Source organism: Salarias fasciatus, chromosome 18, assembly GCF_902148845.1.
Source record: "Salarias fasciatus chromosome 18, fSalaFa1.1, whole genome shotgun sequence".
In the NCBI taxonomy this organism is placed as follows: Eukaryota; Metazoa; Chordata; class Actinopteri; order Blenniiformes; family Blenniidae; genus Salarias; species Salarias fasciatus.
The window spans coordinates 28,407,529-28,425,718 of NC_043762.1; the positions used below are offsets into that span (position 1 = coordinate 28,407,529).

General features: G+C 45.3%; 1 protein-coding gene across 1 annotated transcript in view; it reads right to left on the reverse strand.

Annotated features, from left to right (window-relative positions):
* ak5 (adenylate kinase 5) overlaps positions 1 to 18,190 on the reverse strand; it is a 70,141-nt gene that overhangs the window by 38,828 nt on the left and 13,123 nt on the right. The window contains exon 7 of the mRNA XM_030115453.1: positions 6,197 to 6,388. Coding sequence (XP_029971313.1) covers positions 6,197 to 6,388 — 192 coding nt within the window. The remainder of the gene's footprint in view (positions 1 to 6,196; positions 6,389 to 18,190) is intronic.

An 18,190-nucleotide genomic window follows, 5' to 3' on the forward strand; every position in this document is an offset into this window, starting at 1 on the left:
GGGTTAATATATGATTTGTTTTTTTCATGAACTATTTTCATTCGTATTGCCTCACTGTTTGGTCCCTGACAGTAAAGTTCTGAGTCAACAAAATCCCCGCAGAACGACTGCATCGGGCTCGCCTCATAAAATAAAGAAGGGGAAACGATGTGAAGCCGGAGCGAAACTGACAACGCAAACCTTCTAAAAACTCGAATCGAGTGAGCCTCTGCATGAATAATTAGTAAACTGCAGACAGATTTGCACTATAAAGGAGAATTGTAGTCTTTATGCAACTACGGCTGGACCAGCTGGGTTCGTGTAAAAACACGGCGTGATTGTCAGCCGAACCCCGTTTCCCTCTGCAACCACGCTGGAAAAACCATCACAGCAGTTCATGTTGCTTCTTTACAGTGACTTTAGATTATGGGGAACTGTTAGAGATGAGAGCATCATATTGTGCTGAATTTGGTTACTGCAGATGGATTAGAAACTGTTTGGTTCAGTTTGTGTTTGTGTTGATATAAGAACTCAGTTACTTTTTGAATGAAAACAGCAAGTCTTTACATTCAGCGAACATAATCTCTGTTCAGTCTTCCCACTTCTGCAGCTGCAGTGTCGATCACACCCGGCTGCTCAGTGAAAGAAGTAGTGAAGTGGCTTTAAAACGGGAAAGAGGAGAAAATATGGACTTTCTTGTTGAAATGTGTGAAGTGTGGAGACAAAAACAGACACTAATGTAACGTACAGACACCTGGAACTCCAGTCAGCAGCAGTAATGAAGCGTTTCGTTGGTTTATGGGTGTTTGAGTGTGAGAACGAGGAGCTGAGGTTAATGAGGAGGCAGCTGAGGTGAGACTTGAAGAGTTTTCAAAAGAAGAAAACACACTTTATTAGCTGCTGGTTTTAGTTGCTTTGCTTCGGCTGTCATGCGGCTGTTGCCTCACACGTGCTTGAGCGCCTCATTTTTAAAACCGTGCGAGTTGTTTCTGTCTGAAAGTTGTGACGACTGCACTGTCCAAATGACTCTTTTCATTTGTTCTCCTGTGAATCCAATAATGCATAAAATGCGGGAAATTGTCTTGCAAGATCGCATAAAAAAAGAGGATTTGAGTCGTGTCCATGAATCCAGGAAGGCGTTTGGACCTGAGGGTCTTCCAGAGCTGTGACGTCCGTCCCTCTGCACACAGCCAGACGCCTGATTGTTCTCTGTCGACGGTATCGATCCGGTTGTTGTTCTCCGTTTGCCGCTTCTTCCGTCCTCCCGTGTCGTCGGATCATGAAGGACCTGTGATTGCGGGGGTGATCTGAGCGGCCCGACGCCCGGGGAGCGCCACGCCGTTTGAGGCTGGCCGCGATCGCTGAAAAAGTGCCGACAACATTTCCCAGGAGAGCCGAGCCGTCGATAAGCTCTGGAAACGTTGGGACGGCCGGGGTGTGGGCCGCAGGCTGCGCCATTCACAGCTGAGGGCAGGAAATCGACTGGAGCCCGGCTGTTCTCAATCTTTACAAGAACAAAACATGTCAGATTGCTTTTTTTGATTGGTTTAAATTTGTGAATGAAGTTTTGATCATTTACATAAACGACAGCGGTGTAGGAGATGTATGCTCAATCTGCCAACACAGCGCCGGGATTTTTCTCCAGTCTCAGACATTAAACTAATGTACTTCATTAACATTTTGTGGAGGCAATTTCATCAGATTTGATTCAGTGTTGCCTGGCAACAGCCCGACAACGGCGATCAGCTGTAGCGTTCAGACCAAAATACAAGCACGCAAAAAACCTGTTACTGACGTGGAGAAATAACCTGTTGTGCACGATAAGAGAGTTATCTAGAGTGTGTGACGAGAAACGGGATGAATGTCTTTAACTCCAACAGCTGGTCTGACTCCGCACCGTTTATCCGTGGTGCGCTCATGTAGTTAAAGTCTTATCAAATTATTTTACAGCCCGCAAAACAAGTTTGTGCGTGCTCCTCGGAGACACCGCAATAATTCATTCGGCGTCTCTTAATTGAGTGAACTCCGGTGGGAAACGCAGGCGGCATGCTGGGAGATTTCCAAAGAGCAGCGCACTACAAATGACTCATCCGCTCCAGCAGCAGCTCAGAGAGGCTGTGGCCGGATGCAGGCCGCAGGACGAGCTCCAAACCCTGAGGAAACAGTCCATTACAGCCTCGTGCGCCGTGTGGTTACGCTGGCGACTGCACTGTATGAATTGCTAAAGGAGCCAAACATTCTATATACAGAAGGTTATGTGTGTGAGTCAAACCACTTGGAGCTCCAGAACAAGGAGCTCATCACACACACTGGCTTTATAACACACCCGCACTATTCCCATGAGAGTAACAGTGATTATCAAAACCACCGCTGGAGCGCCATATTCTCAGATTTCTTCATGCTTTTACGCTGCTAAATAAACAAAATGACTTAAAATTTTAGGGGGATTTTGCCTGAAGCCTTTTTTATTAAATATTGAGGAACACAGATTTTTTTTCTCCACAGTTGTCAACTTTCTCTTTATGTTAAGGTGTTTCGCTAGAGAAAAGGAGGACACAGAGGGCTGCTGGGTGATTTTAGCCACTGATGATAATTGCAGAGCCTCAGGCATGAATATACGGGAGGAATCCTCTACACAGCCTGACAGCTGCTCTCTCAGCTGATGACGAAAAGCCTCCAATAACCATCAAATTCACTGTAAAAAATACATCTTTAATCTTTATTCTATACATTTTGCATCAGAAAGTTATTAGATTTTAGTAGCGTGGGTAAAATACTGTCAAAGCAGAGACTGATGTCCTTCCATACATGTATTGCACCTTCTGTGTGACCGGCCGTCTCATTTGAATGCACCGTATATGAGTGGATCTGAGTGGATCAATCAGGGACTGAGAGTGGAGGCAGGTAAAAACACCTGCTGCTGTGAAGATTTCATTAAAAAAAAGAGGGAGAGAAAGATGCAGCAGCCCAAGCGAGCTCCATGGGGAGCCAGACGTCTGCGGTTTCTGTGCACGTCGCTGACACACCTCCGGCCGTAACGTCCGAGGTGTTGATGAGGGTTTTGACGTGATGGAGGAGCTGCTCTCTGACTCCACTGCTTTTCCAGACCAGCGTTCAGAAGGCAATCCATCAGCTGCGAAGCCGGTTCTGCTGTCATAACAACCGGTGAGATCCCCGCATCAGAGCTCCGCATTGCCAGGCCTCCACCGGGCTTCAACCACAGATATTTGAGGTAAAAATGCGAACCGCTACAACATCAAGCTCATCCAACAAATGCATGTTCCTTATAAATGACGAAATGACGGGAATCCCAGTGATGTGAGATTTACTGCTACAACAAAGAGATCAAGCCAAACACACAGTTCCTCTGCTTTTATGTGTAATGTAGGATACAGAATGTGTCATATGTGTTTTCAGCCTCAGGCCAGAAACAGCATACTCTACTGAGGAGGGCACACACACACACACACACACACACACACACACACACACACACACACATACAGTATACACACATTCTGCTTGAGAAAACACAGGAGCGTCAAGAAATGTGAAAAAAATCAGCAAGTTGAAAGGAGAAGAGCCAACAGGCCAGATAAACTGCAGACTTCTGATCAAATTTGCTTCACGCCGCTGCTGCTGGAGGAGCCGGCGGAGAACAAACACGTCCGACTGGAGGCAGCCCAGAGACAACGATCTATAACCCGGCAAACAGCGTCTCTGTCTCACATTAATGCAGCACATGAGACGCTGTGGATCCCCTCTGGTGGGTGGGGGGGGGGGGGGGTGGGGGGGGGGGGGGGGGGTGGGGGGGGGGTGGGGGGGGGGGGACGGGGACGCTGCGCTCGGATCCAGACGGATCAATGACTCTCCCACAAGAGGAGCGTGCCGATACCCTCGATACCCTCGATATCCTCGATACCCTCAATACCCTCAATACCCTCACACAGCAGCTCCAAACTCCTCTGCACAAAACCACACGATCCAGTAAGGACCCCAGACACGTCCGACCAATACAAAGCAGCTCTCTGCTGCGACTGCAGCAATCTGCATTTTATAATCTGGAATGAAAAGATAAATATTTCTGGGTTTTTCACCATAACAACAAGAAACAGATGGCATGAATTCCTAAACATGCATCTGCATCAGCTCTCCGGCGGGGATTTGGAGACGCTGGTCTACTCTGTGAAAATAGCAATATTAAAGGGATCAGTGCTTCACTCGGGTCTGGATGAGCAGATGGAATTTCCAGTTTGCACAATTACTCACGATAGACAGGCAATAAGTACTAATGCCAGTGGTCTGAGGGAGGGAGCAAGAAGTCTTGAGATCTAATGAATGAAAGTGATAAAATTTGATGAATCCTCAAAAATATGTGAGAATGTACTTCAATTCCTTCCATCATTCCCTTTAATTATAATGGCAAAACTGCAGAACTGATCACATTTCCACCCGTCTCTTGCTAAACGTTTACAGTGAACATCTAAAGTATGTCTGCATTAGAAGTGTGTCCTAGTGAACAAAAGTTTTCATTTTGCATAAAAACACTCCTTTTGGGAGTTTTATTGTTCCATTCTGTATACCATGCCTCACTGCCACACTCTGCGATACTGGAAAAAAACAAATATTACAGGTTTTAATTTCATGTTATATCTCTTAAAGGAATACTCCGAAGATTTTGGACCCATGCCCTATCCCTATAATTTTTATAGACAAGATCATACATACCTTTATTGTCTCTCTGCGTCCAGTGGCTGGATCCCAGCTGTTAGCATCGTAGTTAGCTTAGCTCAATAGCTGGAGGTGAACAGGAGACAGAGTCGGACTGACGAAAGTGGACAAAATCCTCCTTCCAGTGGTCCAGGGGACGGCGTATTAGCACGTGAAGTAAATCTGAACGGTTATAAAACATTTTAAAAGAGTGTTTTCTTTTTAACCCATTTAAAAAACGTTTAGATACACACAGACCTTTACAAGCGTAGTGCGCCGTGGAAGGATACACCGGCGCACAGCGGCTGAGTCTATGGCTTCTACTACTGTGCTCCCTTATAGCCTTCCACGGAGCACTGCCATGCGCAGGTCTGTGTGTATCAAAACGTTATTTTAACAGATTGAAAAGAAAACACGTCTTTTAAAATGTTTTATAACCATTCGGATTTACTTCACGTGCTAATACGCCGTCCCCTGGACCAGTGGAAGGAGTATTTTGTCCACTTCACGTCAGTCCGACTCTGTCTTCTGTTCACCTCCAGCTATTGAGCTAAGCTAACTACGATGCTAACAGCTGGGAGCCAGCCACTGGACGCAGAGAGACAATAAAGGTATGTATGATCTTGTCTCACTATAAAAATGATAGGGATAGGGCATGGGTCCAAAATCTTCAGAGTATTCCTTTAAACCACAACAAGCTTTTAGGTGATCAGTGTGAGATGGAGGATCCTCTTAGAGCTGAGCCGTGGTCACCTCTACGATCTAATCCCCTGCATGTTTGGATGCTTCTCTGCCTTATCATTGGAGTCAAATTAATCTTTTAATAAGAATTCATTTATTCCGCTCAGGTGTGTTGGAGCATGGCGACCTCTTAGACATGCAGGGCGAGGCATCTGCCCAGAATATCAGAAAGCGCCGAGAGGGACGGGAACATGCCGCGGTGCAGCTACAGCTTGGAAACACGCGTTGCATTTCAAACCGGAAGGTTCCCAGGTCACTCTGTGGCAGGGGCCTGCACAGAGCTGCTTTAACACTTCATTTATTTCTCACTTCACACAATCCTTCAATTCAAGGTGATAAATGAAACCTAAATAATATAGTTTTTTTTCAGCTAAAACATGTCATATCATTTTATTTCACTTGCCTTTAGCTGCCTGTGCAGCCCTTGGTAAGATAAATGGATAAATCCAAAACAATAAGGACAAAAAAAAAAGAATAATCTAGTGTGGACAGAAGTTTTTACTGATATGCCAATAGACTGTGCAAATGCCAACTACCTCCGCCTTATACCCTGCCTGATGGAAGCCTGTAACTCTGCAGTGTGTGGCAGGAAGTGAGTGTTTTGTCCCGGACGTGGAGCCGGGCACAGCCGCCCACCACACCTCGGCTTTCGGTAAAGTGAAGGCCACTTCCTGTACTGGCAGGACGAGCGAAAGCCCAGTCCCAGAAAAACACGACGCGCTCTGTCATTACGTTCCGCGGCGTCTGGCTGGAGCGCCGGCCTTACCGTCACGATGAGGCCCCGCTCCTGGAAGTATTTGACCAGAGGAATGGTGTTCTGCTTGAAGTTGGTCAGCCGGCGGTCGATGGCCTTGGGGTTGTCGTCGGGCCGGCCCTGCTGCTCCGCCCTCTTCTGCAGACGCTCCTTCAGGTGGTGGTTGGTGCAGGCCAGGAACACCACCAGGTCAGGGGTGCAGATCTGCAGGAAGGGGGAGGGAGTGTGAACAGCTGCGATCAATGCGCCTCCACACACACACACATGCGATGGGCTCGCCTGACCCCGAGGAGGCGCCGTCCACTCAGCCGGGGTCAAACCTATCTTCAAACGGAGGTGTCAGGTCAAGGTGTGACAGAAAATGAATACTTCATGACTGATGTATGAGCAGCTTCAGGATAAATGCATATATGCATGCATCGTGTCCACATTTATTCAGAATATAGACATTTATGCGCACGATTGTGTGAAATCCGAGGCGCGTCCGCCTCCGGGATCCGACCGGATTGATTCAGCTGCGAGCTCTTCAGCCGGCAGCTCCTCCGGCAGCGAGGCGGTTTCATTACAGGTGAGAGAGTGAGTCAGACAGGATGATCAGACCGCGCTCTCCCAGGAGGAGATCAAAACACGACCGGCCACACTGACCGCTCAGCTCTCCACGGAGTTCCTAAAACAGGAAGTAATGAGGCAGTATGTACTGACAGGGCAGTATCTGTAGGTCATTCTGTGCGTGTGTGTGTGTGTGTCTGTGACGTGCGTAGCAGCAAATGACTGTGTGTGATCACACGTGCAGTTTTTTTCCCGTCGCTGTGACGGCACTCTGTTACTGGGAGAACAAACCCAGAGCGGGGCCGTTTAGAAAGTGTAATTCCAACATAACAATCCTTCATACCATCTGTGGCTCTTCCCCACCAGGATCAGGAAGCGGCTGCGGGCTCGTCACATCACGTTAAACCTCCTTAAAACCAAGACCACACCCAGAACATCACCGCCACAACACCACACCGCCGTTTCATTTCACACAAATTATAAAAAGGCAAAAGTTGATATTTCTGTACATTTACAGTCACTCAAAGCAAATAGATTTTTTTGAAATTAGACTCCTGGGGTTCTTGTTTCAACTCATTTCTGTTGTCCTTCATCTCCTTTCAGGAATGTGAAACGCATTAGTCGTGTCAAATCGTAATAAATAGTTTGCTGAAGTGAACAAAACCTGTGAAATGATCCAGCTATGTTCACTTTTGCAGTTTCACAGTTTCATTTGCTGCTTTCAGCTGTGCATCAGAGGATATGAAAACACAAATGACCCAATTCTTCATCATATCAGATTTGTTTTCACTGACTCTGCAAAACCGCGACGTACAATTAATTACGAGTGACTTTTTGAAATGTAAATGACTGAATGAAAAATGTCTGATTAATGCTTCTTCTTATTTCAGTGATTAACTCATCGGGTTCGATCAAAGAAACATTTTCATGGAATAATGATGAGAAGAAGCAGCAGAGATAGTATAGAAACCAGCAGCCGATGCTTCCTGGTGGCCCCCGAATGCATCACGGTTACCATGGCAACAGGCGGGAGATGACGCTGATGGAGGGGCATCTTAGTCCGAGAGTCCACGTCATTCAACCGAGGAATTTAATGAAACGGCAACAAAACAAAGAAGAAAACTACAAATAGACGTTCAGTCTGTTTCTATCTACTGTCTCGCTGCACTGAGCTCAACATGCGTCTCATAAACAAACGGAAAAATACAAGCAAGATGGCTTCAGATAATCCTAACATCTCGAGGAGTGAGAAAGAAAGAAAGACAGAAGCTCCGTCAGCATCACTGCACTGTAAATGTTACGGCAGCAGGTATTTCTTGACACATCACTGCTTCAACAGCGAAGACGTTGCAGTGAAGCTTCCACCAGCAGCCACGGCGGCAGAACCGCGCCGATTCAGCAGCTGTTGCCAAGATATGATGCACACCTACTATTTTAATTAAAATAAAAGGTCAGGAAGCAGCAACGATCAAGACTTTAGTAATGCAAATTTTCCATTGAAGCCGAACAATGAGCTTGGCTGCTCCTGCTTTCCGTCGTCCTGGACACAGAAGGCATTCCTGAGAAACTGAGGAGAACGCCGGCTCTTCAGAGATCAGGCGAGGATGCTGTTTGTAAGGCTGCGACCTTGTAAAGTGAGAGCTGGATATCCTGCTCATCGTGAGCCTGACAAGCCTTCGCCCAGCTCAGCACCGTCGGGAAGTTTCCTCTATAAAAAGCACCACGACTGATTTATTATTATTATGTGTGCGTCGTGCGGTTTTCCTCCTGTTTGTGTTTCACTTCGATGAGATGAGATGACAAACCCACAGTCTGCACTCCATCGCTGTTAGACACAGCCTGGACGGCATCGACTGTTGACTCGTACCATCTCAGCTACTTCTCGAGGGTTTATTCCTCAGCTGAGGCAGAGCAAAATCTGGACACACAGAAAGAAAAGTCTTGACTTTGAAGGGTCTTAAATTCATTCCCTGAAGGACCTCTCTGTGTCACACCTCTTAACATAAAGACAGCGGCATTCTGTGTGTAGTCTAGTGGATCTAGTAGCCCTTGAGCAAGATTAGAGGTAAGAGCTCTTTCGAAAACTAATCGATCTTCAGTGTGTTTCGCACCAGTCAAAGCTGCGGAACAAGAGGAAACGGCTGGAAAAGGGCATCGGTTCACAGTGGAATTCGTCTTGGGATGCTTTTTCTTTGTTCCGTCCTTCTAAACATGTGTAGCTGCGGGCGATCAGGCGACTCCATCTGTCTGCGTAAACCACGGCTTCCTCTCCATCCGCCGTCCTGCAGTTGCGACTGAACAGATTTCTAATCTCAGACGTCTCGGGGAGCTTTGAGCGACATTACTCCCGCTCATCCGAACAAACAGACACGAGGGAGGACAAAATTTGAATAAATGTCCCCATTTACACTTAAAGTCTGAGTGGTTGTCTGGTCCCTGACGTCCTCGTACAAAATGTTTTAATCCAAAGTATAAAGCTCAGCAGCATCATTTTCACCATAAAATAACACGCTCCGTTTAGTTTGACCCGTCTGACTTCATGTGTCCTTAAACGCAAATTAACAGCTGCTCTCCAGGTCTCCGTCAGAGGTATACCAACGCATGGGAAGCCTTACCGTCTCCATGGCAACTGGCATGTTTGAGCCAAGGTCGGGCACATAACTAGAGGCTGTATTACATATATATATATATATATATATATATATATATATATATATATATATATATATATATATATATATATATATATATAAATACGTATAAAAATAAAAAATTAAATGGGCTTTTCCACCAGAAACTACATCCTGAAACAAGCTGAGTGAATGTGGGCAAAATTACACAAAATATGAAATGCAGACTAAGTTATCAAGTTATTGTTAGGGATTAGCGTTTTATTCTCTTTCGGCTTCAATTAGCACTGTGGGCTAAATTTGCAGACGCATTAAGCCCTGAGTAACCGGCAGTGCAGCTGATGTCCTGAACCGTTCTGACCAGAGTCAGAGAGGCGATCCGGCGCTGAGCGGTGGCCTTTGGCGTCCAGCTGCCAGGACTTTCCCACAATAATCCAAATCCACCAGCATGCCGGGCTTTTCTCTCAGAGTCTGGGAGCCTGTCTGAAGACACACGCCGCTCTTTACAGCAAAAAACGGTGGCCTGTTTATTTTTTTTGCGTGGGACGTACATTTCATTACAGAGCACAATGGCTGAAGACCAAAACACAGTGAGATTACTTTTGGCTTGTGGGCTGAGATACTTGGGAGGGGGATGTTTGTTAAATTGTCACGAAGTTACATAACAGTTGGACAGCTTAAAAAAAAACCCACATCGATTTCTTCTGAGGGAACTCACTGCTTTTGTTATATATTCTCAAAGTTTAAGAGTCAGGAGGCAAAATACTGTGTTGCACTCAAATAAAAATATCAAGAAGTGATGTTTTCATATATCTAATTATTCAATATGACATGCAACAAAAAGTTTACCTGCAGCCAATCCACTCCTGGCTGCTGAGCTTCATGTTTAAACCCGAGAGGTGCAAGATGCATGCATTTCGTCCCGGAGTGACCTGAAAACTGTTTACAGAGAAGGATCCTCAATATTCACCTGTGGTCTGCACACACTCTCACTGTACCTGCATGTTTGCAACGCATGCATGCAGAGAAAATAAATGAAGTGGTGCTCTGCTTTCTGGCTGAGCGGGAGAAGCTTCGCAAAAAGAACAATTACATAACGCGGCTGTTTAGAGCCGGTGGAAGTCTGGGTCTGGCAGGAGGAGGTGGACGGAGCTGTGCACCTGCAGTATGTGCTAATTAGTTCTTCTCCATCTGATGCTGGAGAGCAGAGGGTCAGTCGTGACGAACAACACAAGCTGCTGCAAAACCAGGGTTAGTTCTGCAACTAACTTCATAAAACCCTGACTTTCAATAATTCCTGAGCGAAGTACGCGAAGCGGCGGCTCGCTGCAGACTCAGACCGGCCGGCTGACGGGGATGAGCAGACAGGCTGACACCTCCAGCGTCGGTGGAAGAGCCTGCGAAATGGCTCCGGGCGAGGATGAAGGGACGGCCGGTCTCACCGGGCGGCTATAAAGGGAGCGGGACGGCGGCGCCGGCCCATGGGAGCGGCTCGCAAATGGCTGCTGTGATGTTGCAAAGGGCAGAGGAACAGCATGGGGTCAGGAATGGAAATGGAGGATGGAGGTCCCCGGAGGGTCTCTCAGGATCCCACATGAAGCTCTGAACCTTTCAGACTAACAACTGCATCAAGCTTAAAGCAGCAGAGATGAGCCACTTCTGCTGTCTGTAAATCCCATCTATACTCGAAATGATCTGAACGATTTTGTGGATTGAATCTGTTGGAAGCGTTCCTTATTGAATCCACTGGATTTAAATAAAATGACAGCAGTTTTTTTTTGGTTTTTAGACAACACAACTGAATCCACTGTATCAATTTCATGACTTTTATCATCTCACAATCAAAGGTATGACAAGTTGTCACATCAATAATAGATTAAACTAGCTCTTCTGAAAGTATTTTACTTGATCTATTTTTTTCACATTAAGTTTCCACAGCGAGCGCAGACAACGGAAGCAAGTCCACACCAATCAACGGCAAAAAACAACCCTGTAAAAGTAGAGACATACTCTGCAAGAACAGAGCCATCTGCTTGTTTCCCTGAGCACACAGAAAAAAGAGTCAATGTAGGTGACGTGCTTGTTTTTCTGCATTCACTGTGTCCTCTTCAGGTTCCTGACCGATTATATTCAGACGCCGCAGGAGAAAAGGGATTTGCACACAATTACCTGTCAACAAGTAGCAGTATGAACTCCAGAAACACGACTGTGAGGATGAGAAAGACATCAGTCTGTTCTTCCAGCACTCATGTCCCTGTTCTTGCGTGTACAGATACAGCATAGTGATGCATTTTTTCTTATTGTGAGGGTCACCACAGAAACTCACCGGCACAGACCTGGCTGGATTCTAATCACGCTGCGTCCGTCGTTCAGAGCCTGTAACAAACCAAACCCAGAGGTCTGAAGCCTTTATGACCCATTTAGCCACTTTAAACTTCTTCTTGACACAAAACATGCAGTATGTGTCCTTTAAAACGAGGACAACAGCATGCAATGTTGTGCATCTAGTTTTGATTATAAATACAAAAAAAAACCAAAGCAAGTCCTTGTTGTTGACTAATGCCATTTTTTTGCACTTTCCCTACAAATCTAAACTCGTGCAGCTTCACACGTCTTCACGTAATGTTTCCACACTCCCCGAGTTCGCAGGCGAGCGTGTTACTTTCTCCATCTGTCTGCCTTCTTCTTCTTCTTTACTGCAGTGTTCCCTCTCTCGCTCCCATGTCTCTGTGTGACGCCGCTGACCACGAGAGAGTCGCGTTCAGCAGGACCTGCTTTTAGCTCTGACAACATGGCCGCTTCACGTGCAGAAAGACCATCGCTTCATTTCAGGGTCACTCCAAACGCACTCCGTGTACTCATCAATGAACGTTCAAACTTTCTACAAAAATGTAAAATAATAAAAGTATGATGCTGTGGACAACACAGGAGCTGATTCTGCCCTAGCCTGACAGTCTATTGGAGACACAGAAGCTGAATTAGAAAGATTCGACAGTAAAACGCCGCCCTCAGAGCTGGCAACAGACACAGGGATGTTTCTTAGCAACTGCAGCTTACAGTATTTCATTCATGGCAGAGGACAAACATCAATCTAGCTTTTTATTAAGGAGAAAAATGCTGCATAGACAAGGATAATATCAAAGCAGGAGGCACTATTAGAGGGTCAGAGCTGAGGGGAGACTTCCCAGTGCAAGGCGAGAAAGAAGAGTTGCAGTCGCTGATTTTAAACGGACTTCCAGTCAGTTCCGATTGACGACAGCAGCAAATCAGTGGGATGTAATCCGTATAGATTTGACAGGGGTGTCAGATGAGACCGATATCATCAGCATCTCTTTCAAGGAATTTACTCAGAACTTTAGAAATGTGTTGTCAATAACTAATAGAAGAAAAAAAATAGAAGATTAACTGTACGAAACGGGAACGTAACCTTGTAACCTTCTATAACTGTGGGAAAAAAAAAAACGCGAAAGATCCCAGACAAGCAGCGGGAGAGCATGCAGACGGTTCTTCCAGAAGACAGCCAGCGGTGGCCTGGCCTTCAGGTGCTGCTGACTTTGTCACTTTACTGGACTGTAAACTCAAGGGAGCGCTGCACCAGTGCATCGCCCGGCTGAGGTGATCGGCCCTGACCGCTGGAGCTCAGGGCTCCATGCATTATATATGCTGCTTCCTGTCCACTGGACTTCCTGTCGTCCCCGCGTCACCTCAGCGCTCCTCAGCAAACCGGCATCAAGTCCATATGTCAGATTAAAATCAACAGTCAGAAATACAAAATAAAAGTCTTTCAGCTGACTTGACCTTGACAATGCCAGTGAACCCCAGAAACATCCAGCAGCAGTGATTCAGTCCCAGACTGTGTGTTTATTTTGTTTGCTTGCATTCGCCAGATGTGGAGACGATGAGAACGGCGATGTGTAATCACATCTCATCTGCGCCGTGGAGAAAACAGCTGGAAGCCACAATAACAGCTCGAAAAACACGGAGAGTGGGATTGTATGGGGATGATTAGAAATCCCACGTTCTGCACCCGAGCCAACAATTCCCCACGTTTTGTTTTGTTTGTTTGTTTTATCTGTTTGTTTCCTCGGGGGGGGGTTTTCACACCGTGGAATCTGCCGTCGTCGAGGTGGGCCGGCCACAAGACGAGGCTCATTACGCCCAGACCCGGGCTCGTCTCAAAAACACCGAGAACATCTGAACAGACTGGAGGGGAGAAAATGAGACGCTGGAGAGGCTGAGCCGCCCAGCTCTTATTGTGAAGGACTAAAGCGTGCACACACAATGCAACACACACTTATAAATGTGTAAATAAGGATAGAATGATTATTATTTGCAATGTAATCCCTCTTCAAAGAGAGTGAGAACGCTCATAATCAGCCACACAGGAAACTGTGCTGAGGACGATAAGGTCAATAAAAGCTTCTCTACTCGCCGGAGAGGCTGTGGTTATTTCTACTGCATCGCTGAAAGAAGATCTGTTTGCATGTTCGTCTCTGCATGCGTTTTTTGCAATCAGGAAGGACTGATTGATAAATCTCTACCAATTATTCTAATACAGTGAAACTCTTATTATTACAACCTCTAGCAAAAAGTATGGAATCAGCAGACTTGGACCAGCACTCACTCAAACATTTTATTCTGTAAAACAAACTCAGATCACAAACATGAAACAATGGTAAGGTCATTCCAAAGTGCAACATCTTGGCATTCAGAAACACTAAAAGAAATGAAGAAAAAACATTGTACAGTAAATGTTACTTTTAGAGAGCAAGTGCAGTGAAATGAATATGGAATCACTCCATTTTGAGTATAAAATAAGGACAGACCCAGTCAGTTTCCTTTCCTTAATTGGGCGCCTGCCTCAGATTCCATCTGCTCGTCAGTCAGCAGGTAAAAACAGAGCAGTTATCACAGCTCGGAGGCTGCTGGACCATGTGGATTGGTAAGAATCATGGCTCCAAAGACAGGATGATCAAACTTCTTGAAGAAGGTCACTCTACATATATGGTTGCCAAAGATGTGTTCTGTTCACAGTCAGCTGTATGGAAGATCTGGACCAAGTACAAACAGCATGGGAAGGTTGTTAAAGTCAAGCGTACTGGTAGACCAAGGAAGAGCATCAAGACAAACAACTAAAGACCATGTCTGGAAAACAGAAAAAGCACAACAAGACAAATGAAGAAGAACTGGGAGGAAGCTGGGGTCACTGGATGTGACAGAACTGTGCAACATCGCTTAAAGGAAATGGGATTTTCATCCAGGAAAGCTGAAAGGAAACCATCATTGACGCTTAAACAGAAAAGAACCAGACTGCAGTGGGCCAAGGAGAGGCATCACGGACTGTGGTCGACTGGATGAAGGTTATCTTCAGTGATGAGTCACGAATCTGCATTGGCCAAGGGGATGATGCTGGAACTTTAGTTTGGTGCCGTTCAGTGAGATTTACAAAGAGGACTGCCTGAAGAAAACATCAGAATTCCCTCCCTGATGATACAGGGCTGCATGTCAGGCAACGGCACTGGGGAGACGGCTGTGGGTAAATCTTCAGTAAATGCACAAGTTTACATTGACATTGGACAGCTTTCTGATCCCTTCAGTTGAAAAAATGTTTGGGGATGAGGAAATCATTTTCCAAGATGACAATGCATCAAGCCACAGAGCACAAACTGTGAAGGCATTCCTTGGAGAAAGACGCCTCCAGTCAATGTCATGGCCTGTAAACAGCCCAGATCTCCACCCAGCTGACAACCTGTGTTGGACATTGACAAAAAAAAAGGTCCACAGCAAGGCTCCGACCTGCAAAGATGATCTGGCAACTGCAATCAAAAAAAGAGAGCTGGCACCAGATTGTCACTCATCAAGTCCTCAGAGCCTCAGACACTGCAAGCTGTCAGAAAAGCCAGAGGTGGAGCAACTAAATACTAGTGATGAGTTCTGATTGTTTTTTACCTTTGTCTGTTTTTCATGATTCCATTTTTTTTCCTCACAATGAAGTGATTCCACATTCATTTCCCTGCACTTGCTCTATAAAAGTAACATTTACTGACCAGCACAGTGTCTTTTCTTCATTTCTTTTAGTGTTTCTGAATGCCAAGGAGTTGCACTTTTGAAAAACTTCATTATTGTTTCATGATTTTTATCTGAGTTTGTTCTACAGAATAAAATGTCTGCGTCAGTTCTCGTCCAAGACTGCTGATTCCACACTTTTTGCGAGGGGTTGTAACATTTCTGAATGCATCTTGAACGAGTATACAAAAAAATATAAAGGAGAATGAAATGATAAAATATTACATTTGATATGCAGATTTTAAAGCCAATAAGATAAAAGAAATGACAAGCAAATCCTTCTGTAACTTCAGACTGAAAGATTTCACTAAAACTATTGTATTTTTAATCTTTATATAGTTATGCAGTTATCTTTACTGTACATGTACTGATATCTGCATATAGACTGCACTGGATTCACACTCACATGTACTTAGTTAATTAGTTTAGACATTATCAAATTATGGTTTAAAAAAAAAAGAAGATCAGAGTCGGTGATTTTTAACATTTTTTTTATCCCAAACTGAAAAACAAATTGTGTTTCATATTAAGCTACCAGGTAGACGTGTATTCAATTCAAAGTTATTTAAATAATATGCCCGTTGGTGCATTAATGCTTTTAGTTTAAATGACTTCCAGGTCCTGGAGTGGGGCGGCTGCCATTTATAAAGACTCTCTTGTCAACTGTATGATAATCGAGCATTCAGGCTCTCCAAATAGATTTTAAATATTCAAACAAAAGTGCTGCCATGCAGTACCTGCTTTCTGAAACTCAAGACTGACTCAGATATTAAAATAATGTTTACTTTAAACATAGAAATAAAGGGAGAGTGAGTCCTGGGATGACACTGAGTCCTTTCAACTGATGAATTAAACTTCTTGGATGGATGGAGCTCTTCATAACTTCAGCTGACAATGTTGGCATATTCCCAATTAAAAGATAACTTCTGATAACTCATATGATATGTTGGATTTGTGTTCATGTGTACTGAACACTTTTTAAATAGTGGGGGGAAACAAATCATGTCATATGTTAAAAAAATAAAAAATAAATCAATCAATAGATCAAAAGTACCAAAGCGCCTATGCAGAACCCTCATTACAGACCTCTCCTCTGAGGTAAATTATAAATTATAAGTCCATATTGTTACAGTATAAACGACAGGAGCTGTTTCAGCGAAGCACTGGATGAGTTAAAAAGTGGTTAAATCCTCTAAATTAATTACCACTGACAGAAATCTGCAAAATCAAGCTGCTGTAACGGCTTCAGTGGGAGGGAAACACGACTTCCATTACCCAATTATCCATGGTGTGTTCACACAAGATTCATTCTTTCTTTATATTCATTATTTCCGATGCTCCAGGTCTGATTGTTTGTTAATGACAAATTATGCCTGAGTGCTCTCTTTCCCCCCACTTCATTACAAACGCAATAAACGGGTATTTGGACTGCTGGCAGCTGAACACACAAGCCGCCGAGCGACCGCATTCCCCGCCGCGGCGCGCCGCAACATGTGAGCAGCTGCTGAAGAGTGTACGATGGATCGCTGGTGATTAATGACTCTCTCATAAAGAACTCTTCACCAAGGAACAGGAAGAGGAAGAACAGCAAACAGAGACACTGGACTTTAGTCCAGAATCAAAACAATAACACTGAGCAGTAATTCTGACACTGAGCCGAGTCTCGCTGCCACGCTTTGTATTTATAGACACACATGTGACCTGGTGTCCTCGTTGTGCGTCTGCGTCTCATGATGAACACAGACTCCTCTCTACCGGAGGCCAGGCGAGAGGCGGCGTCCTCGTGAGTCTGACAGGTCGGAGGCTGAAGTGAGGGACGAGGGGGGCGCAGACGTTAGCCGGCCGAACCAGACGGAGGCGAAGCAGCCGGTGGATTGTAGCCTGCGTTAGCGATCCGCGTACATGTGTCGGCCATAAAGATAATGAGCTGAAGCAGTAGACGACTCCTCCGGAAGAGTCCCATCTGGTCGGCGTAGCAGGAGCCCATAAACTCCCGTTCCTTCATCATCCAGCTCCGCTGGAGCTGCAGCTTCCACTCTGCAGCGCGGTCTGATGTTTCTTCACGGCTCCATTAGCGCCACAATGTTTCAAATGACAACGGATTTTCGTTTCGGAACAGCGTTGAGTTTACAAGCAAACAGCAGACGCCACTCTGGAGGCCGCCATGTTTAACCACGAAGCATTTACTGCGACGCGGCAGTCCCTCGGTTCGAGGAGCCGAAGCAGCACGTCAGCCGATTGCTTTCATCGATCATTACACTCACTGGTTCAGGAATCGAACACGCTCCGTGAACGAAACTTAAAATGGAAGTTCAAACACATGGAAAGCGATCGGATTTCCTTCTCTCTAGTTGCAGCATCTTTCCAGGCAGAAAACAGCTAATCAGGCCAAATTCAGGCCCAAAGCGAACTGACTGAACCATCAGCCTCCACACTTCCTCGTGTCACTAACGGCAGACAGAGTTAACAATATGGACAAACTGACAGGTTTTCCCCCTTCAGGGCTTTGTGGCACAGCTTTGGGGGAGTGTGATGATCCCTGCTGGCGCTCTATAAGTTGCACTTTTCTGTTTTGTTGATGGTGAAACTCAAATTCAGATCGGTGCACTGCGAGATGAACTGATATCGGGATTTATTTCAATTAAGGAACAAATTCACAGATGCTTCTGCAAAATAAATGTGACTTATATAAGTTGTTTTTTTTTCCCTCATCATGATGTATTTTTGGACAGACACAGCTTCATGTGACTCGCAGTCCAGA